The sequence below is a fragment of the Sus scrofa genome, chromosome 13 (genome assembly GCF_000003025.6).
Source record: "Sus scrofa isolate TJ Tabasco breed Duroc chromosome 13, Sscrofa11.1, whole genome shotgun sequence".
NCBI classification, from domain to species: domain Eukaryota; kingdom Metazoa; phylum Chordata; class Mammalia; order Artiodactyla; family Suidae; genus Sus; species Sus scrofa.
Genome location: NC_010455.5, coordinates 32,485,007 through 32,510,521, shown reverse-complemented (window position 1 = coordinate 32,510,521; position 25,515 = coordinate 32,485,007). Strand labels below are relative to the sequence as shown.

The following is a 25,515-nucleotide window of genomic DNA, read 5'->3' as shown; positions in this document are numbered from 1 at the left end:
CACTTAGCACTCTCATATATAATATTATTTAAAATTTATTGGGAGTTCCTTGGTGGCCTAGCAGTTAAGGATTCAGCATTGTCACTGCTGTGGCTTGGATTCACTCCTTGGCCCAAGGGCATGGCCAAAAAAAAAGCTGCCTACTTGCTTATGCTCTGACTTCTATCATTAAATCGTAAATTATACAATCTGTCTTGCTTACTTGCAGCATCTCCAGCATCCAGAAAGGTGCCTGGTACACAGCAGGCACTGGTGAATGTATGATCTCATTTAATCCACACCAGAGGCACTGGTGACAGGGAACTGAAGCTAAGGGAGATTAAAAGATTTGTTGGAGAGTAGTTCCTGCCGTGCCTCAGCAGAAACGAATCTGACTAGCATCCATGAGGAAGCAGGTTGGATCCCTGGCCTCAGAAGCTCAGTGGGTTAAGGATCCAGTGTTGCCATGAGCTGTGGTGAGGGCCGAAGATGTGGCTCGGATTCCACATTGCTGTGGCTGTGGTACAGGCCAGCGGCTACAGCTCTGATTCGACCCCTAGCCTGGAAACTTCTATATGCCACTGGTATGGCCCTAGAAGGATTAAAAAAACAAAAAAACTTCATTTGTTGGAGACAACCCAACTAGGAAGTAACACCTGACTGCAGAATCTATACTCCTCTTTTCTGCACTATAGGACCTAGTTAAAAAATCCCCTGGGATAGTCCATTCTCAAAAATTTTCCCATCAAAATGATTTGTGCACATCTGAATTGTGGTAAAAGTTATTAAAGGAATACTGGAGTTTCTGTCATGGCACAGTGGACTAGGAACTGTGAGGTTGCAGGTTCAATCTCTGGCCTTGGTCAGTGGGTTAAGGATCCCGCACTGCTGTGAGCTGTGGTGTAGGTTGGAGACGTGGCTCGGATCCTGCGTTGCTGTGGCTCTGGCGTAGGCTGATGGCTACAGCTCTGATTCGACCCCTAGCCTGGGAACCTCCATATGCCCAGGGTGCAGCCTAAAAAAAAAAGAAAGAAATAACTCTAGTGAATACTGAAAATGAGATAAGAAGAAATTTGGAGTTAATCTGAGAGAACACTCTGTGAGATCCATGAGTACCACCTAATCTCTGTCACCTTTCTTAGTCTGACATTTATAAAGTCCTAGAACACAGAGGCTGTCTCTTACTTGTACTCCTGCAGAGTGCCATATTGTACCTTACTCATGAGGATGGCTACCTGTCAAAAAATTCTATTTCACACCTTAAAAAACTTTTGGTCTTCTTGTTTTATTCTGCAGTCCCATTCACTGGGCATGGGTTATTTATGGGAGTCCTAAGAATGTTCAAAGAATGGGAGGGAGGGTAGGGGAAGAGATGTCTGTAAGGCCACACCCCCTTGACACTACTTGTATAAATGAACATTTTCCCAGATGTGGCTCTAATAGAAACCCAGGACAAAACTTTTTTTTTTTTTTTTTTTTTTTTGCTTTTTAGGGCCTCACCTTCGGCATATGGAGGTCCCCAGGCCAGGGGTCTAATCGGAGTTACAACTGCCAGCCTACACCACAGCAATGTAGGATCCAAGCTGTGTCTGTGGCCTACACCATGGCTCACGGCAACGCCAGATCCTTGACCCACTGAGCAAGGCCAGGGATAGATCCCGCAAGCTCATGGTTCCTAATCAGATTCTCTTCCGCTGTGCCACGATGGGAACTCCAGGACAAACCTTATTTATTTATTTATTTTTTTAAAGAAATACTACTTTTTTTTATTTTTTAATTTTTTTTAGTCTTTTCGTCTTTTTATAGGGCCACACCTGTGGCATATGGAGGTTCCCAGGGTAGGGGTCTAACTGGAGCTGTAGCCACTGGCCTATGCCAGAGCCACAGAAACATGGGATCTGTGCCACATATGCAAACTACACCACAGCTCATGGCAACACCGGATCCTTAACCCACTGAGCGAGGCCAGGGATTGAACTCTCAAACTCATGGTTCTTAGTTGGATTCGCTAACCATTGAGCCATGACAGGAACTCCCAAACCTTATTTTTAAAGAATGTTGTCCTAATTCTATTTGACACTATTCTTTGGAAAGCTGGATACTTTGTTTATTTATTCATTTTGTCTTTTGAGGGCTGAACCCATGGCATATAGAGGTTCCCAGGCTAGGGGTCGAATCGGAGTTGTAGCTGCCAGCCTACACCATAGCCACAGCAATGCCAGACCCGAGCCATGTCTGCAGCCTATACCACAGCTCACAGCAGTGCGGGATTCTTAACCCACTGAGTGAGGCCAGGAATTGAACCCGCAACCTCATGGTTCCTAGTCAGATTTGTTTCCACTGTGCCACGACGGGAACTCCCAAGGAAGCTGGGTACTTTAGACAGGATTTTTTGTTGGGATAGAGGGAAAAGGCACTTAAGACACACTGTTGTTATTTAAGATTAAATATCTCTGATAAAAAGCAACATCCCTCTGGGAGTATACATAGTTGGGAGAATGGTAAAAAGAAATGGCATGTGCCATGGCTTCCCCATTTATGCTTCCACCACTCACAGTATTCCTTAGAACAGTGGCAAAGGACTTAAAGATTATTCACTGATAAAAACAAGATACTTTGAATTAAATGAGTATTCTCAAATCAGGACAGCCTGTTAGAAGGGAATCAACCATAAGCACATACAGATTGAAACCTTTGCTCTTCTCTCCAAATACTTGCAGGGAGTAGTTTCTGACACATAATTAGTATCTGTTAAATAAGTGACTTAATGATGGACATTAAATAAATCAGTCAACAAGAACTCTGTCAAGGGGATATGGTCCTAATCCAGTCGTTCTGAGAATCTAGCAGTATGAACACTACTAAAAATAGGCATGGATACATCAAGTTTCCTCTAATTACCTCTTGTTCCCAAAGGATTTAGAGCATGTCATCTCCATTGCAATAAGGGGAGAACGACCATGTAGTGATCCATGTTGAATGGAACAAAGCTGGAGTTCCCTGGTGGCCTAGCGGTTAAGGATCTGATACTGTCACTTCTGTGACTTGGGTCACGGCTGTGGTATGGTTTCCATCCTAGGCTGGGAACTTCCGCATGCCAAGGACATTGCCCCGCACCCCCACCCCACCAACCTAATGAAAGGGCATTAAACTATGAAAGAATTCTCAAGTAATACTACTACTACTCTCTGGCAGAGCCTTCTTTTAAGATTCTGAGTACATCACAATCACACTGTTAAATATAGGCAATGGGTACATAAAAATCAAATTATGTCACGAAGCTTCTTTCACCCACTTTACAGATGGAGGAACTAAGGCACCACAAAGAAAACAGCTTCCCCCACAGAAACACGATGACAAGGATTCTATCTGCCTCCCAAAATCTAGCATACAGGATTCAATTAAAGACCCAGATGATAGTTATAGGTGGCAAGCACCTAAGTGTTTCAAACATAAAGTGTATACAGATTCAGATTCACCAACTCTGACTATATGTAGCTAAGAACCTGAGTATGAAACTCCAACTTGCAAAGAACAATGATGAGTGCAAAAGTCATGAACAATCGATGACTCTCTTCTCTCCTCAATGGCCCTCTTGCAAAAGCAGTACATGCAGGCAGGACCTGAGTGCCATGGGAGTTGCCATCAGTGGGCTTTACCCTAGGTCTGGGTATAAGTACTGACTTCGAATTCCTGTGCCAGGAAGTTCCTTGAGATCACAGACAGGCAAGGATCATTCTTTGCATTTGGACCCCCCAGCTCAGTCACACTCTGAAGGGAAACACTCCAGACCTATCATTTTTCTTTCCATCTACTGTCTTTGGAATATGGTCCAACTACAATTGGGCACTAGTTTTTAAAATACACTTCATGCCCATTAACTCTTCTACAGAAAACTTCCCAGTCTCTTAAAGTTTTTCCTCACAAGTGGTTTTTGGTTGGAATGTGGTATGCTCCAATATAGATTTCTGGCACCCTTCCAAAGTTTAATCATTTGAAACCCTCCCTCCCCATACATAAAAAATATATCCTTCCAGCATCATTTGACCGAAGTATAAAGCAACCTGGTTGGCCTCCATGCATCCGATGGCATCTTCCAAGAGTGAAAACTCCACGCAGACATAGCCATAGTCGTAACCTGGGGACAGCATTTAAATACAGACGGGAGTGGTGTTAGTGCCTTGGAAACATAAAAGACACACTTAAATCCCCTGTTTCTGAACCCCTTAAATGCAAGCCCCCCAACTAGGCCCTCCCTCCCCTGTACTAGGCAAAGCTGCTACCCCAAACAGAAAAAAGTACTAAAGGAAAGTCTGGATGTTTCTAGACTTAGAGAGTCATTTCAAAATGGCCTTTTCCATTAATCAAGAAGATTCTTTGCCCTCTTTAGCACCGATGATCTGATGAGGGTGCCCCATAATTGGGTAATCCCACAGAAAGTTCCAATGGGAACCCGAAACATTTTAACCACAGGCTGAATCTTCTGGAAGAACAAAGTCACCAAGAACAGGAAAGTATCTGTAAAAAAAATTTATCTCGAGAGAGAGGAAGGAGAAGCAATTATCCCAAAGCTATGCGAATAGTCACCACTTTTCAAGCAGAAACCACCTTCAAAGACAGAGGTGCTGATAGATTGAGGCAACTATTCTGCTTGGATACCACAGGAGGCTTCTGGTTGGCAGGGGATAGACTATTTCAGGTCTTTTTTTCCTTGTTTCAACTCAAGTCATAAACCAGCTAAAATCTTTATGAAAGGAAGAAGGTATAAAAGCATAAATAAGTACAGATAGCTGGGTCCAAAATTGTGGTCATGCACAAAGTTGGGGTAGGCTGGGAGAGAGACAGGAGTTGTTAGCAATCAATACATGTTCAAGAATTATACATATCATTAAGAATATAAAACACCCTTCACCTTTCTCCTGAGCAAATGTCATTTGAAGCTCTCATGACCCATGAGATGGGAAGTCATGGGATTTACAAGCTGATAAACTCTAATATTAACCTATCCTATAATGCCCCAATACTGCCGCCACATGACTACAAAAATATACTTGTTAATGCTATGCTCCACAAGTGGCTTCCATGCTTCCTCCACTGCCTCATAGGATAAAGAAGCTCATTTTTAGGAGTAACATTGTGCAAATGGAACAGCAAGGAAACTATGTGATTTGTTCAGATGAGAAATAAAACTCAGGGAAAGAAAAACCACACAAAACCTAGGTCAATTCTGAGCACAAAGTTTACATGTCAATAGTAAACTGACATCATATTTTTTTCTTTTTGGCCACCCTGTGGCATACAGAGTTCCTGGACTAGGGATCATATCTGAGCTGCAGTTGTGACAACGCTGGATCCTTAGCCCACTCTGCCAGGCCAGGGCTTGAATATTCATCTCTACTTGCATCCCAGCACTACAGAGACATCACTGATCCCATGGCACCACAGCAAGAAATCCACAAAACCCACAAACTGGTATCAATGAATCAAGGCAACAAAGCGTATATTAAAAAAAAGAAAAAGAAAAAAAAAGTAAAAACAAAACCAAATATATAACTTTAAAACTGACCAGGAGTTCCCTTGTGGCACAGTGGGTTAATGACCTGGTGTTAGTACTGCAGTAGCTCTGGTCATTGCCCTGGCGCAGGCCTGGGAACTTCAAATATGCCACAGGCATGGCCAAACAAAAAGACTAAACTTGGTGAAATGGGTTGTATTCCTTGTCACATGAAACAAATGGCCTGAAATGTTTCACTATGACAGCAGTAAGGCTGCGACTTTAGATTTGTTAAATAGTTCAAGTTCATAATTCCTTTCAAGTAGATTTTCTTTTCTTTTTTGTCTTTTAAGGGCTGTCCCCGCAGCACATGGAGGTTCCCAAGCTAGATTTCGAATTGGGAGCTATAGCTGCCAGCCTACACCATAGCCACAGCAATGCCAGATCCGAGTGGAATCTGCTGTCTATACAACAGCTCACGGCAACATCGGATCCTTAGGCCACTGAGTCAGGCCAGGGATCGAACCCACGTCCTCGTGGATACTAGTGGGGTTCTTTAACTGCTGAACCTCAATGAGAACTCCTCAAGCAGATTTTCTTGTCTATACTCAGGAACATCTCATACATAAAACATTCTACACTTTGTAAAAGGGTCTGAATGTTCTTGGGAAACACTGCAGAATAGAAGAAACAACTAAAGTGCCTTTTATCACCAAATATCACCTTTTATCACCAATATGTTTACAATGCTAACTACTGCAAACATTCAAATGCATGTCCATAATCAGAAAGGGGCAGCTAAGGAACAAGCAGATGTACTCTCAAGTGTATTGATTACTTCTACAAAACACATCAAAGGAGGAGTTCCTGTTGTGGCTCAGTCGTTAACGAATCCAACTAGGAACCATGAAGTTGCGGGTTCGATCCCTGGCCTCGCTCAGTGGGTTATTCGGTGTTGCCATGAGCTGTGGTATAGGTCGAAGACATGGCTTGGATCCTGCGTTGCTGTGGCTCTGGCGTAAGCCAGTGGCTACAGCTCTGATTCAACCCCTAGCCTGGGAACCTCCATATGCCATGGGAGCGGCCCTAGAAAAGGCAAAAAGACAAATAAATAAATAAATAAACAAAAACAAAAAACAAAAGACATCAAAGGAGCATCCGGGTGTGAAGGCAAACCCTCTCCATAGCTGCCAAAATGAAAAACACAGGGAACTAATACCAAATTAGCAAAGCCCTGAGTTTACTTTCTCTCTTTCTTTTTTTTTGTCTTTTTAGGGCCATACCCACAGTATATGAAGGTTCCCAGGCTAGGGGTCGAATCGGAGCCATAGCTGCCAGCCTATGCCAGAGCCACAGCAATGCCAGATCCAAGCCGTGTCTGCGACCTACACCACAGCTCAGGGCAATGCCAGATCCTTAACCCACTGAGCGAGGCCAGGGATCGAACCCGAAACCTCACGGTTCCTAGTCGGATTCGTTAAACACTGAGCCATGACAGGAACGCCTGAGTTTACTTTCTGTACTTAAATAAGTAACTACTGGAGTTCCCGTCGTGGCGCAGTGGTTAACGAATCCGACTAGGAACCATGAGGTTGCGGGTTCGATCCCTGCCCTTGCTCAGTGGGTTAACGATCCGGCGTTGCCATGAGCTGTGGTGTATGTCGCAGACACGGCTCGGATCCCACGTTGCTGTGGCCCTGGCGTAGGCCAGAGACTACAGCTCCGATTGGACCCCTAGCCTGGGAACCTCCATATGCCGCAGGAGCGGCCCAAGAAATAGCAAAAAGACAAAAAAAAAAAAAAAAAAAAGTAACTACTGTGGCCTGCAGGAGTGTAAAGAATCTATGTGCAGATAGAGAAAGGATTCAGGGAGTTCCCGTTGTGGCGCCGTGGTTAACGAATCCAACTAGGAACCATGAGGTTGCGGGTTCGATCCCTGCCCTCGCTCAGTGGGTTAACGATCCCGCGTCGCCGTGAGCTGTGGTGTAGGTCGCAGACTCGGCTCAGATCCAGTGTTGCTGTGGCCCTGGTGTAGGCTGGCAGCTACAGCTCAGATTAGACCCCTAGCCTGGGAACCTCCATATGCCACAGGAGCGGCCCAAGAAATAGCAAAAAGACAAAAAAAAAAAATAAAAAAAGAGAAAGGATTCATGATAACATTCACACTGTGCTAAAGGACAAATAGACTTTGGGAAGGAAAAGATAGTCTAGAAGAGACATTATGAACATCTAATAGCATCTCTATATTAATCCTGAAATACGATATGTTGACAATGTACTTCTGATATAATTAAATTAACAAGCCCAACACACTCAATTTCTTCTGCCTGAAACTTTAGCTATCAAAAAAAGAAATATAAGGTTTGATTATAATACATAAAACTTTAAAAATAAGTAAATAAAAATTTTGGAGTTCCTGCTGTGGCTTAGCAGTAATGAATTCAACCAGTATCCATAAGGACACAGGTTTGAGCCCTGGCCTCACTCAGTGGGTTAAGGATCTAGTGAGCATTGTCATGAACTGTGGTGTTAGGTCACAGCTGCAGCTCGGATCTGGCATTGCTGTGCCTGTGGTGTAGGCTGGCAACTACAGCTCTGAAATGACCCCTAGCCCGAAAACGTTCATATGCTGTGGGTACGGCCCTAAAAAGACAAAAAAAAAAAAAAAAATTTAAGTACCCAAGCTTGATCCCAGGCATTTTTGTGTGTCTAAGACTCGTGGTTGTATATAAGGATTTTCCAAATTGCCAAAATCAGTGATGATACCATGTGATATTTACATTGTACTTGCTGGTACAAGGTTGCATTCTAAACATTTTACATATGGTAATTTAATCCTCCTCACAAGACTGTCCTATAGGGTAAATATCATTAACCTCATTTTACCCATCATGGGAAAGCAATTTGCTCAAAATCACCTCATTGCTAAGAGGCTTCAAACCCAGGCAGTCCAGATTCAAACCGATGCTATAAACCACTACGTTTACTTTCACCCTTTAGTAAGATTCTGTAAGGAAGTTGTGTTGTGGCTCAGCAGAAATGAATTAGCATTCACGAGGACGCAGGTTCGTGGCCTGGCCTCATTCAGTGGGTTATGGATCTGGCATTGCTGTGAGATATGGTGTAGGTTGAAGACACAGCTCAGATCCCTTGTTGCTGTAGTTGTGATGTAGGCCAGCAGCTGTAGCTCTGATTAGACCCCTGGCCTGAGAACTTCCATATCCTTTGGTGCAGCCTTAAAAAGACACCCCCGCCTCCCAAAAAAAGAATTGCTAAGACCTATCTTGAGTCATCAAGATTGCAAATTCAATGTTAACAGTCCCAGAGACAGACTCTTACCTAAAAAGAATAAATTAAAAAGGCTCTTTTATTACCTTTTCTTCTACCATCACATGCTGGGAAGATATCTGGTGGGCTGGGGGTCTTTGTGCTTATGTATATGACTATTAAAAATTATATCTTGGAGTTCCCATTGTGACGCAGTAAAACCAATCCAACTAGTATCCGTAAGGATGCAGGTTCAATCCCTGATCTCACTCAGGGAGTCAGGAATCTAGTGTTACCGTGAGCTGTGCTGTAGGTCACAGGCTGAGCTGAGATCTGGTGTTGCTGTGGCTGTGGTGTAGGCCAGCAGCTGCAGCTCTGATTGGACCCCCAGCCTGGGAATTTCCATATGCTGCAGGTGCAGCCCTAAAAAAAGATATATATATATATCTTGAGTTCTCGATGTGGCACAGTGGTATTCGCGGCGTCTCTTCAGAGCAGTACCAGAATAAAGGTTCAATTCCTGGCCTGGCATTGTGGGTTAAAGGATCCAGTGTTGCCACAGTTGTGGTGTAGGTCACAACTGTGGCTTGCATCTGATTCCTGGACCAGGAACTCCATATGCCGAGGGGTGGCCAAAAAAGAAAAAAAAAAAAAAAAGTATATCTTACTCCATTTTCTAAATGTATGGATTTCTCAGAGATATGAATTCTCCTTATACTTTTGGCAGAAGAGAAGGCAGAGAACAAGGGAAGGAAATAAAGGTAACGTTAAATTTTCAATTCTTCTCTATCTTCATTAACCATGTGGTTGTCTGTTCCCTGAAAAAGTATGTGATGAAAGATAACCAGGTGCTTAGGGGAAAACAAGGTCTAGAAAACAAAGTCCTGATAAGTAATGTCCAATCCCAGGACTAATTCTTTAGTATCTACCGCTAGAAAAGCTGACTCGGTGATGCTAATAAACATGGTCCTTAATCATTCAACTCAACTGTTAGTTTATACCAAGCCTAGCTTTCATAATAATTATACAGTAAGATTTAATTTAGGCAAATGAGATGAGCAGCCCAAATTCAAAGTCATCTAGAAAAACCCAACTAACACAAACAAGTTTCCCATTAGGAGAGTACTGCTTAACTTTGGAGAGCCCAGAAAATACATACCAACTATGAAATGTAAAAAAGAATCAGGATTTTAAAGGACAAAGGCATAAGAAAAAAGAGACTTTAAAAATTTGGGGGAGTTCCTGTTGTGGCTCAGTGGTTAACAAATCCGACTAGGAACCATGAGGTTGTGGGTTCCATTCCTGGCCTCACTCAGTGGGTTAAGGATTTTCTCCTTCATTTCTATGGGGACAAAAAGCATTATGAATATAAAAGGCACCATGAAAAATCTTAATAGAGATTCGAGAGGGCTTAGTTCTAACGTCCTTGTTTTCCTAATTTCATTTCACTGGGAATATAGGTGTTTAGAAAAGTAAAATATTATCGAGTTAGAGATTTTAACAAAAACCAAAGAAAATCAGTCCAGGTATTTGAACTTGCATCAATGGAAATAACATGACAAAGGAGGCCTGTATGAAAGATTTCCATCAGGTACTTTGCTCTGCTAAAACTTCAAATGAAGGAGTTCCCATTGTGGCTCAGTGGGTTACAAACCCCGACTAGTATCCATGAGGATGGAGGTTCGATCCCTGACCTGGCTCAGTGGATTAGGGATCCAGTGTTGCTGTGAGCTGTGGTGTAGGTTGCAGATGATGCTCAGATCCCACGTTGCTGTGGCTGTGGTGTAGGCCAGCAGCCGAAGCTCCAATTCGACCCCTAGCCTGGGAACCTCCATATGCTGTACTTGTGGCCCTAAAAAGCAAAAGCAAAAACAAAAACACTCAAATGAATATGTACCTGCAGCTTTCATTGTGCAAATATCTGATGTATATGTCAAACTACTATCTGGGAAGAAAGAAATTGGCCCAAATGCTATCTATCACTTTGATACCTTACAAACACTTTCAATTCTCTCCTCTTCAACTATGCACATAAGAATTACTGGTTTATAATAAAACAGATGAAAAAAGGAGGATTTACACTAATGATTACTTGTTAAATTTCTGAAAACTGCATGTGGTTCTATTTTGTTTAGTTTTCCATCTGCACCAACTGGTTATTCTAAAATACATACATACATATATATATACACAAATACATACATATATATAATATATACATATATTTTGGTTTATATTTTCAAGTAGTTTTCAAAGTTCAAAATTAACCTTAGGGTCACTGCATACTAATGATTGTTCTCTGGGCCTAGCTTAACATTTACTAGGAAATTCTCACCCTTATTCAAGTCATTTCAATTCCACTGACATTAACAATGAGGAGTTCCTGCTGTGGCACAATGGGATGAGAAACATCTCTGCAGTGCCAAGAGGCAGGTTCAATCCTCAGCCCAGCATGGTGAGGTAAAGGATTAGAGCTGCTGCAGCTGCAGGGTAGGTCACACCTGCAGTTCGGATCTGATCCCTGGCCTGGTAACTCCATAGGCCGTGGGGTGGCCAGAAAAGGGAGGGGAAAAAATGCTATGAAAGCAGAGGACAGTGTCCTAACCCTCAGAGAGCTTAGTCTAATGGAAAAGTGATAACAAGGAGACAGATATAGACCACCCCAAAATAAGTCAAAAGAGGGAATACTTATTCTTTTTTTTTTTCTTTTTTTTTTTTCTTTTTTTTTTTTTTTGTCTTTTTGTCTTTTTTTGTCTTTTGTTGTTGTTGTTGTTGCTATTTCTTGGGCCACTCCCGCGGCATATGGAGGTTCCCAGGCTAGGGGTTGAATCGGAGCTGTAGCCACCGGCCTACGCTAGAGGCACAGCAACGCAGGATCCGAGCCACGTCTGCAACCTACACCACAGCTCACGGCAACGCCAGATCATCAACCCACTGAGCAAGGGCAGGGACCGAACCCGCAATCTCATGGTTCCTAGTCGGATTCGCTAACCACTGCGCCACGACGGGAGCTCCACTTATTCTTTTTTAATGGCGATTTTTATTCTTTTTTTTTGGTTGTGCCCTCACATTTATTTTCTTCTTGGAACTATAATCGACAAATAACATTGTATTACTTTTAGGTATACAAAATCATAATAATTTGATATATGTATATATATTGCAAAATGACTACCACAATAACTTTAATTAATAATCACCACCACACGTTTACCTTTTTTTTTTTGGTGATGGGAACTTTTAAGATCTACTCTTATAGCAATCATCAAATTTAAAATATTGTTAACTATAGTCACAACCCTGTATATTATACCCCCAAGACTTTTTTAAAATCTGAGAACAACTATTCTTCATAGAGCTAATGATCTAGTTCAGTTTTTGTTCACATGAAAACAAACCAAAAAACCTACAGAGTAACCATCAGGAGTAAGATCTGTATTCTTTCCCCACTGGGGGAAAAATACAGATCTTTCCAACCTGGCAGGAAAGATGGTGCAGGCATGGAAAAGAATCACTCAAGACAGTAGCAGCATCAATGCTGAAGCAGACTGCTCATACAGAGAGATGATCCCAGAACAAGAGAGGTCACAGATTAAACAGTGAAGTCTTTTCATTTCTGTATCCCCAACACTAGCATAATACCTGGCACATGACGGCACTCAGTCAATGCCACATCATTTGTAATGAGTATCTTCAAGGGAGCAACATAGAAGAAAAGTAATTTCTATAGTTCCATACATAGGGAAGAAGCTATAGCTAATTCACCGTGTGCTCTCACTCAGCCACTTTTCTCTGGGCCTCAGTTATCCCATATACTAAGTAGCAATGACAGTAACTCCTTTGCAGGTGGTTTCAGAAGTACATGGGTTAATGCATTTCAGTACCTCTGCGCTTCTATTATAAAGCACTATCTGAAACCAAAAATGAGACAGCTTCCCTTGAGTTGCTGCCAAATTTTAGCACTGATGAATTTCCACAGATTTCTAGTGTATACTAAAATATATCTGCTTTTCCCATAGGTTACGAAGCTATTTTCATTTTGACTGGGAAGGAAAATTCAGCCCATAAACATTTTTTCCTCACTGCCTTGGTCTTAGCACAAAAAGGACAATTCACCAATGTTCTAAAGGGCTCTGGGAAGGTTTCATGAAGATAATGGCTTCTGAGCTGGAAGCTGTTCAAAATGACAGTAGATCCCACCAGCCCAGCCACTCATCTATTCCAGAAGTGAACCAGTATCTAGAGAAGAGTTGATAGGAGTTCCTATTGTGACTCAGAGGGTTAAGAACCCGTCATAGTGTCCTCAAGGATGTGAGTTAGATCCCCGGTCTTGCTCAGGGGATTAAGGATATGGTGTTGCCACAAGCTTTGGCCTAGATCACAGATGCAGCTCAGATCTGGTGTTGCTGTGGCTGTGGTGTAGGCCACAGGGGCAGCTCAATCAACCCCTGGCCTGGGAACTTCTATATGCCACAGGTGCAGCAGTTAAAAAAAAAAAAAAAAAAAGACACTAGAGAAGAGTTATTAGACAGACACCTGCATTCTGTGAGGCTCAAGCGGACCAGACCACAAGCCTAGGTCATCTATGCCCTGTAACAGAGTAATGACGCTCAACTAAAAATGGTAGGTACCAGCCAGATGCAGCTTTAGGAGCCCCATCTGTGGTATCATAGAAAGATATTTGGTCTTTGTTCTAGTTTCCTGGCACAGAGCTCCTAAAACTCTTGGAATTTCCTGAGTAATAAGAGTAATGAGAGTCTTTGTTTTAATGAGACAACTCCTGAAGGGCTCCTAGATAGCTCCAGGATGGGGCCTGGTCATCAGAAAAATCAAGACTTGATTAGAAGCATGGAACTTTCAGCCTCGTTCCCAACTTTCAGGAAGGGGGGAAAAGGGCTAGAGATCGAGTCAATAACCAATGGTCAATAAGTTAAATCAACAATGCCTACATAGGAGTTCCCGTCGTGGTACAGTGGTTAACGAATCCGACTAGGAACCATGAGGATGCGGGTTCGGTCCCTGCCCTTGCTCAGTGGGTTAACGATCCGGCGTTGCCGTGAGCTGTGGTGTAGGTTGCAGACGCGGCTTGGATCCCGCGTTGCTGTGGCTCTGGCGTAGGCCAGTGGCTACAGCTCCGATTCAACCCCTAGCCTGGGAACCTCCATATGCCGCGGGAGCGGACCAAAGAAATAGAAAAAGACAAAAAAAAAAAAAAAAAAAAAAAAGCCTACATAATGGCACCACCATAAAAACCTCCAAATTATAGTATTTGGAAAAATTCCAGGTTGATGAACGTATCCCACATTACAGGTGGGTGGTGCACTCTACCTCCATGGGAGAGAGGCTCCTACACTCAGAACCCTTCCAGACCTAAATACCTATATACCTCTTCACCTGGTCCTTTACAATAAACTGGTTAAGTGTTTCCTTGAGTGTTGTGAGCCATTCTAGTAAATTATCAAAGCTGAAGGGGTATGTGTCACCTGGGGATCTGATACTTGTGAATGGCATCTGGAGTAAGGCACACGTATTCAGATTTAAGATTGAGCATTTAAACCTGTGGAGTCTGATGTTAACTCTGGATAGTTAGCGTCAGAACTGAATTGAATTATACGACACCCACTCAGTGCCGGAACTGGTTGGTGTCAGGAGAAAAACAAAATCTTTCATCATCTCTTTGCCTATATGACACAGAGGCAAAAACATTGCTTTCTGCTGATGCCATTTCAGAACGTGTTCAGAGCTCCATCTTTCAATTTACACAAAGGCCGTCGCCCCCTTGTCCCCTTTGCCAGGTTCAACTGCAAAAACCACTGTAATCAGGAGTTCCCGTCGTGGATCCGAGGAAATGAATCCAACTAGGAACCATGAGGTTGCGGGTTTGATCCCCGGCCTCGCTCAATGGGTTAAGGATCCAGTGTTGCCATGAGCTGTGGTGTAGGTTTCAGACATGGCGAGGATCTGGTGTTGCTATGGCTGTGGCGTAGGCCTGCGGTTACAGCTTCAATTAGACCCCCTAGCCTGGGAACCTCCATATGCCATGGGTGTGGCCCCCAAAAGACAAAAAAAAAAAACCAAAACACTATAAACAGGTAATTTGCTGACAGTACTTGTCCTCCATGCAGCCATTTTAAAATACAAGACTATTCTTGGTTAAGGTTAACCACAACCTTTCATCAGATATGCTGTACATTGTCAAACATATTCATTAACTGATAAACAACGCAAGCACTTTCTAGAGTTTAATATTAATCCAAAACCTAAAATGAAAATTTTAAATTTTCTAACAAATATAGAATTCTATTATTTATTTATTTTACTTTATTTTTCCTTTTTAGGGCTGTAATCGAGGCATATGGAGGTTCCCTGGCTGGGGTCTAATCGGAGCTACAGCGGTCGGTCTACACCATAGCCACAGCAACGTGGGATCCAGGCCACATCTACGACCTACACCATATAACAGCAACGTCGGATCCTCAACCCACTGAGCGAGTCCAGGGATCAAACCCGCAACCTCATGGTTCCTAGTCGCATTTGTTTCTGCTCTGCCATGACAGGAACTTGTGGAATTTTATTTAATTTTATTTTAGGGCTGCAAGTGAAGCACAAAGTTCCCAGGCTAGGCACTGAATTACAGCTATAGCTGCTGGCCTATGCCACAGCCATGGAAATGCCAGATCTGAGCCGCGTCTATAACCTACACCACAGCTCTTGGCAACACCAGATCCTTAACCCACTGACAGGGGCCAGGGATTGAAGTCAAATCCTCATGGATACTAGTCAGGTTTGTTTCTGCTGAGCCACAATGGGAACTCCTAGCAAATATATAATTTTAAATTACTTATTATACAAATGACAGAATGAAATACCACTCCTTCAACATAATACCACTGCATGGTTTTAAAAAGTGAAATTAAGTCTGTTAGAATTTTTTATAATAATTCCTGAAAAGGATCTACTTAACCAATGTTTTATTTTCAGAATTAGTCATACATATTAACTAATAATTTTGGGTTAAAGAAACATATCCCAATACAAACATTATTTAACCACAAATTTACACATAACCTCATACATTCCTACCTAGAATTTTTGCAGCTTTGAGTATAAGTCAACAGAATTAATATATTTTCTTCTTTGATTTGGAGATAGGCAAAAGCAGGAAATCATTTAATTTGTAACACAAATTCAATTGACGGGTTACTGGTAAAACACTAATGAAGCTTAAGCTATGTGGCTGTCACCATCATTCAGGGACATATGATTCACTTTTTAAAATGACATTAACTAGTCAACTTCCCTCAAAGAATGAGCCACATACTTGGCAGTAACACCAAAAAAAGAATCACAATTTTTTCAGGAAAAGAGAGTGCTGTTTTATTTAAAAGGATGAAAATACATTTTCTATGCATTGCATAATGAACTGAACTGAGACTAGGGTTAATCAATTATGAGCTCTACTAGGAAAGTCTAAGTACCAGTCAGCAGGTTATTAATGTCTATGCTGAAACTCTGAAGTTCTCTATATTCATGAAAATGCTTTTAAGAAATTAATCTTGGAGTTCCCGTCGTGGCTCAGTGATTAATCAATCTGACTAGGAACCAAGAGGTTGCAGGTTCGATCCTGGGCCTTGCTCAGTGGGTTAAGGATCCGGTGTTGCTCTGAGCTGTGGTGTAGGTTGAAGACGTGGCTCAGATCCCGAGTTGCGGTGGCTCTGGTGTAGGCTGGTGGCTAAAGCTCCTATTAGAACCCTAGCCTGGGAATCTCTATATGCCACGGGTGCAGGCCTAGAAAAGACAAGAAGACAAAAAAATAAATAAATAAATAATAATAATAATAACCTTTATATGACCTGATAACCAATATCCAAGAAGGCTTATTTTTATTTTTTTATTTTTTATTTTTTTTGTCTTTTTGCTATTTCTTTGGGCCACTCCGGCGGCATATGGAGGTTCCCAGGCTAGGGGTCGAATCGGAGCTGTAGCCACTAGCCTACGCCAGAGCCACAGCAACGCGGGATCCGAGCCGCGTCTGCAACCTACACCACAGCTCACGGCAACACCGGATCGTTAACCCACTGAGCAAGGGCAGGGACCGAACCCGCAACCTCATGGTTCCTAGTCGGATTCGTTAACCACTGCGCCACGACGGGAACTCCAAGAAGGCTTATTTTTAAAACTGATATAGAAAAATAAAACAAAAACTGAGATATAATTCACATACCATAAAATGAACTTTTTAAAATACGTAATTCAGTAGTATAGTCACAAAGTAGTGTAACTATTACCATCCTCTAGTTCCTAAAAGGTTTATATTTATTTTTTTTATTTTTTATTATTTTTAATTTTTTTTTTTTTTTTTTGTCTTTTTGGTTGTTGTTGCTATTTCTTGGGCCGTGAGTGGCATATGGAGGTTCCCAGGCTAGGGGTTGAATCGGAGCTGTAGCCACCGGCCTACGCCAGAGCCACAGCAACGCGGGATCCGAGCCGCGTCTGCAACCTACACCACAGCTCACGGCAACGCCGGATCGTTAACCCACTGAGCAAGGGCAGGGACCGAACCCGCAACCTCATGGTTCCTAGTCGGGTTCGTTAACCACTGCGCCACGACGGGAACTCCTAAAAGGTTTATATTTAAATTAGATAGAAGACCTAAGTGATAACCTAAGTAAGAAACATAGAAGAAAGTAAAAGCTGCTTTAATTTATATTCCATGGGTGGAAAATGTAAGCTAGGAAGGGTGAGCACACATCAGATATTCTGCAAGGGGAAAGCTGAAAGAAAAAGGCTATACATGTTAAATCCTGTAAATAGTTTTTATGAACGATGTCTATGTGCTGCCCACTGACGTTAACTGTATAAATGACTTTTCCTCCCTGGACTGAAGGTGAGTGTCCAACAGGCTCCTTCACTATGCAGGCTACACTATGCAGGCTGATTAATGACCCTTTTCTTCCTGCTACTTCACCAGAGGCAACTCTTCAGTGAATTCTTCTAACTGCCAAAAGGCACAGCCTTATATAACCTAGAAGACTCAGCCAAAACCACCTGAGCATTTGGCCAAGAGACACGTGAGAACTACAGAAGTCAGGAGCAATTCTACCTAAAGAACAAGGAACTCAGAAAGGCAATAAACTGCCAGAGGGCTACAAACAGAGCTCAAACACCTTCCACATCTCAGCCAAATAGTTCTGGGGAATAGAATATAACCTGCCAATTATGGCATCTGCTCATCATTGTCATGTTATAGACTCAAAACATCTATCTGATGTTAAATGTAGATTAGGTAGAGATCTCCAATGCTACATAGTGTACCAAAAAAAACTGCCAAGCTGGTGGTCCTTGTTTCTGAATAAAGTGATGCCTTGGGTTATGAGGGATGTCCCACTCTCAGAACCTAAATAAAACTCTATGCCCAAAAGCCCCAAGGAAAGGCAGTATGCAGGAAACCCAATAAAAGTCAACAATAGGAGTTCCCGTAGTGGCACAGTGGTTAATGAATGGACTAGGAACAATGAGGTTGTAGGTTCGATCCCTGGCCTTGCTCAGTGGGTTAAGGATCTGGTGTTGCCATGAGCTGTAGTATAGGTTGCAGACGCTGCTTGGATCCCAAGTTGCTCTGGCTCTGGCATAGGCCGGCGGCTATAGCTCCGGTTCAACCTCTAGCCTGGAAACCTCCACATGCCACGGAAGCAGCCCTGGAAAAGGCAAAAAAAGACAAAAAAAAAAAAAAAAAAAAAGAAAAAAAAAGTCAACAATAATAATATTCCCTACCAGGGCTACAAAATACTACTAACCATCCTTGCTAACTTAAGGGGTTTCAACAAGGAAGCTGAAAGTAAAGAATGAGTCAGCTCCCCGAACAGATAATGAGTTTCACCTTAAGCATCAGGAAAGTTAAGACTTCCCTGGTGGCTCAGAAGATTAAGGATCCAGCGCTGTCACTCCTGTGGCATAGGTTTGATCCCTGACTTTCCCACGCCACAGACACAGTCAAAAAAAAAAAAAGTATCAGGAAAGTGAATGTACCCCAAAGGAAAAGACGAAATAAAAACCATGAAGTTCTAAAATCTTGCATTCCAAAACAGTATTGGGATTCTACTTTTTTTTTTAATCCCATGAAAAATTATTTACTGACACAGGCAGGAGACGGTTCACAACAGAAGCAAGCAAAAAACAGTGCGCACACTGTTATACCAGCTTTTTGTTTTTTGGAAGCGAAGCTAAAAAAAAAGAACTGGGGAGTTCCCGTCGTGGCGCAGTGGTTAACGAATCCGACTAGGAACCATGAGGTTGCGGGTTCGGTCCCTGCCCTTGCTCAGTGGGTTAACGATCCGGCGTTGCCGTGAGCTGTGGTGTAGGTTGCAGACGCGGCTCGGATCCTGCGTTGCAGTGGCTCTGGCGTAGGCCGGTGGCTACAGCTTCGATTCAACCCCTAGCCTGGGAACCTCCATATGCCGCCAGAGCGGCCCAGGAAATAGCAACAACAACAACAACAAAAGACAAAAAGACAAAAAAAAAAAAAAAAAAAAAAAAAAAAAAAGAACTGGAATGATACACATCAAAATATCAACCATGGTTATTTCTGGATAGTATGATTGTGTATATATTTCTTTGTGTATATATATTTTGTGTGTATATATATATATTTCTTTGTGTGTATATATTTCTTTATGTATATATTTCTTTGTGATTTTCTCTGTCTTCCACATTTTCTCTAACAGACATGAATGGACTTTTTAATGGTAGGCAGGGAGCTATTTTTGAAAGTTTGGGATCATTCTGCTTATTTCCCTGGGGAAGCAACAGCTTGACCAGAAAGCTGCTGTTGCTCTCCTGTGTGACCATGACCACAGAGTCATGCAGCTTCTCATCAAAGTGGATGTGGCTCTGGGAGCCTTCTGCATCATAGCCTGTTGTAAACTGGATACACCAGACTCTGGGCCTGTTGCCTTTGTTGACTTCAGCCATGAATGCCCTCCCTGCTATGGGGTGAGACACGCAGCTCCTGCCAGACACCACTGGTCAAGTTCAGCAGCCTCCCATGCTCGAAGGACACCAGCAGGAGCCTAGAACAGAGGCTTGCTGGGAGGGGATCTCCAGGAGTGTAGGAGAACCAGAAGGTGGCAGAAGAAGCAATCTCACCCTGCAGGGATCCCCCCGGCACCTGGCTGGGCAGGAACGACAGCGACAGCGGCAGAGATGGTCACTGCAGCAGCAGGGGCTGAACACCTAACAGGAAGAGAAAACACGTCCTCCCCCCCCCTCCCCCTCCCCCTGCCTCTGGGATTCTACTTCAAAGTCAGCTACAAATCCTCAAAAGGGCACAGTCCAAACTAAGCCCTGAAAAGATAACTTGTATCCTCTTAGGCTGCACCCCCCTCCTGGCTGTCAATTAAACTCAAACCTCCCTCAGACACTAAACCTTAGTCCTTACTGCTACCATAACATCTACAGGGACTGCAAGCTATCATTCCCCCAATAGTCCAGTGATTCCCCTATACTGCAGTAAGCACCACACCAACTGAGGCTCAAAATACATCATCATCAGAGATAACTCACTCATGTCTCTGCCCAAGGTACTTGGCAAGCTATCCATTTCCAGGGTCTACACCAAGGTAATCTCTCATGAGAGGTAATCCCTTAAAGTGAGAGTAAGGGTCACAAAACACCCATATTCTCTAATAAGACCTTCTACTCAAAGTCTCTGGGGTGGGAAACTTTAAAAACAAAATAAATAAGGTGGCAGTTCCCGTATGGCGCAGCGATCCAGCACTGTCACAGCAGTGGCACAAACCACAACTGTGGCATGGGTTCAACCCTAACCTGGGAACTCCCACATGCTACAGGTATAGCAAAAAAAAAAAAAAAAGAAAAAAGAAAAGCAAAGAAAAAAAAGAAAAGCAAAGGAAAGGAAGAAAAGGGCAAAGAAATCATAAAATTTATGGGACATTTCCAATTTCCACCCCTAAAACCCTTATTGGAAAAGGACTGATATAGGTAACTGGGCAAGGCCAATGGGAGAAAATCACATCTTTCTGGACTCCACGTTGGTAACCCGCCCATCTTTAAGGGATAAAAACTCCTATAGGACAATAGAGAGGGGGGCTCTTCTCCTTCCTCCCAGCAGCCCTGGGAGCTATTTGCTTTCCTGTAATAAAGACTTCGCTTGCTTGCAAAAAAAGGAAAAAGAAAAGAAAACGCGAACCCCAGGTAACGCCAAAGACAACTAAAATTAACACTAATTCTTGGAGTTCCCATTGTGGCACAGTGGAAATGACTCTGATTAGTATCCATGAGGATGCAGGTTCGATCCCTGGCCTCACTCAGTGGGTTAAGGATCCAGCATTGCCATGAGGTGTGGTTTGGATCACAGACATGGTCTGGATCTGGTATTGCCATGGCTGTGGCACAGGCTGGCAGTTGCAGCTCCAATTTGACCCCTAGCCTGGGAATTTCATGCCTAGGGTATGGCCCTAAAAAGACAACAAAACAAAACAAAAACCCTCAAACCATGAATTCCCCCTGTGGTGCGGTGGGTTAAGAATTGGACTGTAGTGGCACTAGCTGCTGCAGAGAAGCAGGTTTGATACCTGGGCCGTTGTAGTGGATTAAAAGATCCAGAATTGCTGCAGCTGTACTGTAGGTCACAGCTGTAGCTTGGATTTAATCCTTGGCCTAAGAACTTCCATATGCCACCAGTGTGACCACTCAAAAAACAAACATACCAAAGAAAAACTCAAACCATTTCAATAGCAAAAAATGAAAGGATATGAGCCTATTACCCATAATACATGCAGAGGGCCTCCGATACTTTCAATATACCCCAAATGCTAGGGTATGAGATCACATGAATTGGTCACTAGAAATGCTCTCTTTCTAATAGAAATTTCTTTCAACAGGCCACAGAAACTCTGTCATTCACTTGAATAGACATTTCTACAAAGAAGACATACAGATGGCCAACAGCCACAAGAAAAAATGTTCAACTTCACTAATTATTAGATATGCAAATCAAAACTATACTGAGGTTCCACCTCACATCGGTCAGAATGGCTATCCTCAGTAAGTCTACAAATAAATGCTGGAGAGGGTGTGGAGAAAGGAGAACCCTCTTACACTATTAGTGGGAATGTAAACTGGTACAACCACTATGGAAAACAGTATGGAGGTTCCTTGGAAAACTAAATATAGAACTACCACATGACCCAGTAATTCCACTCTTGGGCATATATCCAGACAAAATTGGATATATCCACTGAAAAAGATACATGCACCCCTATATTTATTGCAGCACTATTCACAATAGCCAAGACATGGAAAAAACCTAAATGTCCATCAAGAGATGAATGGATTGAGAAGATGTAGCAAGTATACACAATGGAATACTACTCAGCCATAAAAAATAACGAAATAATGCCATTTGCAGCAACACTGATGGAACCAGAGATTCTTGTACCAAGTGAAGTAAGTCAGAAAGAGAAAGACATACACTATATGATACGACTTATATCTGGAATCTAATATATGGCACAAATGAACCTATCTACAGAAAGAAAACAAACTCATGGACATGGAGAACAGACTCGTGGTTGCCAAGGGGAAGGAGGAGGAAGCAGGACGGATTGAGAGTTTGGTTAGTAGATGCAAACTATTGCATTTGGAGTGGATAAGCAATGGATCCTGCTGTATGCCACAGGGAACTACACCCAATCACTTGTGATAGAACATGATGGAGGATAATATGAGAAAGAGAATGTATATATATGCATAATTGGGTCACTTTGCTGTACAGCAGAAATTGACAGAACACGGCACATCAACTATAATTTAAAAATATTAAAAAAAAGAAAAAAAAGAAACAGTGGAGTTTCCATCGTGGCTCAGCAGTTAACAAACTCAGCTAATATCCATGAGGACACGAGTTTGATCCCTGGCCTCAATCAGTGGGTTAAGGATCCAGCATTGCTGTGAGCTCTGGTGTAGCTCAAAAACACAGCTCGGATCTGCTATTACTGTAGCTTGTGGTATAGGCCGGCAGCATAGCTCCAATTAAACCTGTAGCCTGAGAACTTCCATATGCCTCAGGTGTGGTCCTAAAAAGACAACAAAAAAAAGAAAAAAGAAACAGTATCATTCATTATATGAATCCTGATAGAATCAAAGCAAGATACTGCTTCTTGCTAACACCACTCTATTAACCTTCTAACTTTCTGAGTCTAATTAATGAAGTAGTACAAAAATAATTCTATAATGGAGTTCCCCTCGTGGTACAGCAGAAATGAATCCGACTAGGAACCATGAGGTTGCAGGTTCGAACCCTGGCCTTGCTCAGTGGGTTAAGGATCTAACGTTGCCATGAGCTGTGGTGTAGGTTGCAGACTCAGCTCGGATCTGGCGTTGCTGTTGCTCTGGTGTAGGCCAGCAGCTGTAGCTCCGATCAGACCCCCTAGGCTGGGAACCTCCATATGCCGCAGCTGCAGCCCTGAAAAGAAAAAAAAAGACAAAAAACAAAACAAAACAAAACTTCTATAGTGCTTCAGTTTACTAAAGACAATAACGTTCTATGTTTGAAATTTAGGAAAAATAATCCAGAAGCAATGTCTTTTGCTTAAATTATATAAATTCCTTTGGAAAAAAACACAAGGTTTTACACTGGACAGCATTCAAGTCCATCTAAAGAACAGCAATTCTGCCTGCATTCACATGTTAGAGATACGTTCTTTTTTTTTTTTTTTTTTTTTTTTGTCTTTTGTTGTTGTTGTTGTTGCTATTTCTTGGGCCGCTCCCGCAGCATATGGAGGTTCCCAGGCTAGGGGTCGAATCGGAGCTGTAGCCACCGGCCTACGCCAGAGCCACAGCAACGCGGGATCCGAGCCACGTCTGCAACCTACACCACAGCTCACGGCAACGCCGGATCGTTCACCCACTGAGCAAGGGCAGGGATCGAACCCGCAACCTCATGGTTCCTAGTTGGATTCGTTAACCACTGCGCCACCACGGGAACTCCAGAGATACGTTCTAATATGAAAATACCTACAACCATTCCAAGATCTCTGGAGGAAGTGTGATACATAAACAGAAAGAACAGGGACTTCCCACTGTGGCCCAGTGGTAATGAATTCAACTAGCATCCATGAGGATCTAGGTTCAATCCCTGACTCTGCTCAGTGGGTTAAGGATCAGCACTGCCATGAGCTGTGGTGTAGGTAACAGATGTAGCTTGGATCTGGCACTGCTGTGGCTGTGGCATAGGCTGGCAGCTATAGTTCCAATTAGACCCCTAGCCTGGGAACTTCCATATGTCTCAGGTACAGCCCTAAAAAAAATAAAATAAAATAAATGAGGAGTTCCCATTGTGGCACAGCAGAAATGAATCTGACTAGTAACCATGAGGATTCAGGTTTGATCCCTGGTCCCCCTCAGTGGGTTAAGAATCCGGCATTGGCGTTCCCATTGTGCCTCAGTGGAAACAAATCTGACTAGCATCCATGAGGACACAGGCTTGATCCCTGGCCTTGCTCAGTAGGTTAAGGATCCAGCATTGTTGTGAGCTGTGGTGTAGGTCACAGACATGGCTCAGATCTGGCATTGCTGTGGCTGTGGCGCAGGCCAGCAGCTGTAGCTCCAATTAGACCCTAGACTGGGAACCTCCACATGCTGAGGGTGTGGCCCGAAAAAGACCAAAAAGAAAAAGGAAAAGAATCCAGCATTGCTGTGAGCTGTGGTGTACGTTGCAGATGTGGCTCAGATCCCATGTTGCTGTGACTGTGGCCTGCAGCTGTAGCTCTGATTTGAACTTTAGCCTGGGAACTTCCATATGCCAAGGGCACCCCCCTCCAAAAAGGCTAAATAAATAAATAAACAGGAACAACAAATAAGGACCTAAATAAAATAACAACACTACACCAGTTCCTGCCCTAGCTCTGTATAGCAGAACTGACATCATGTAGGCAAGACCCTGCCATGAGCTTCTGAAGAACATTTCTACTTACAGAAGATCCAGCTGCTTACTAAGTCTATTTTAAACTGTGCAAAAATGTTCTAGACCAGGAGTTCCCGTCGTGGCGCAATGGTTAACGAATCCGACTAGGAACCATGAAGTTGCGGGTTCGATCCCTGCCCTTGCTCAGTGGGTTAACGATCCGGCATTGCCATGAGCTGAGGTGTAGGCTGCAGACGCGGCTTGGATCCAGTGTTGCTGTGGCTCTGGCATAGGCTGGTGGCTACAGCTCCGATTCGACCCCTAGCCTGGGAACCTCCATATGCCGCGGGGGAGCGGCCCAAGAGATGGCAAAAAAGACAAAAAAAAAAAAAAAAAAAAAAAAAAGTTCTAGATCAAAGACTGTTTTAAAAAGTCAATCTAATGGAATGGTTCTAACAATTCTGGGTTCATCAAAAATTGCATGTGGGGCTTGTTAAAGCAAAAATTGGTAGACCCCAGGCCCAGAGTTTCTGACTCGGAAGGTCTAGAAGGTGGTCTGAGAATTTGTGTTTCTAATAAGTTCCAAGGTAGTGTTGACACTGCCGGTCCAGGACCCACTTTGAGAACCAATGCTATGTAGTTGGTTGATAGAAACTGTTCTTTATCTTGCAAAACCTCTGTTGACTGTTTAAATATAAAATACATCAGCTTTATGTCAGTTTTTCAATTTTTTTTTTTTTTTTTTTTTTTTGCTTTTTAGGGGCACACTCGTAGCATATGGAAGTTTCCAAGCTAGAGGCCAAATCAGAGCTGCAGCTGCTGGCCTATGCCACAGCCACAGCAACACGGG

At 42.9% G+C, this 25,515-nt stretch overlaps 1 protein-coding gene across 10 annotated transcripts in view; it reads right to left on the bottom strand.

The window, feature by feature from the left end:
* The window catches only part of RBM6 (RNA binding motif protein 6), a 124,875-nt gene that overhangs the window by 59,297 nt on the left and 40,063 nt on the right, over positions 1 to 25,515 (bottom strand). For 6 of the 10 annotated variants that reach the window (XM_005669583.3, XM_003483187.4, XM_021068798.1 and 3 more), the window contains one exon: positions 4,044 to 4,117. The exons of the other annotated variants lie outside the window; for them this stretch is intronic. In XM_005669583.3, the coding sequence (XP_005669640.1) occupies positions 4,044 to 4,117 (74 nt within the window). The remainder of the gene's footprint in view (positions 1 to 4,043; positions 4,118 to 25,515) is intronic. 10 annotated transcript variants of the gene reach the window in all.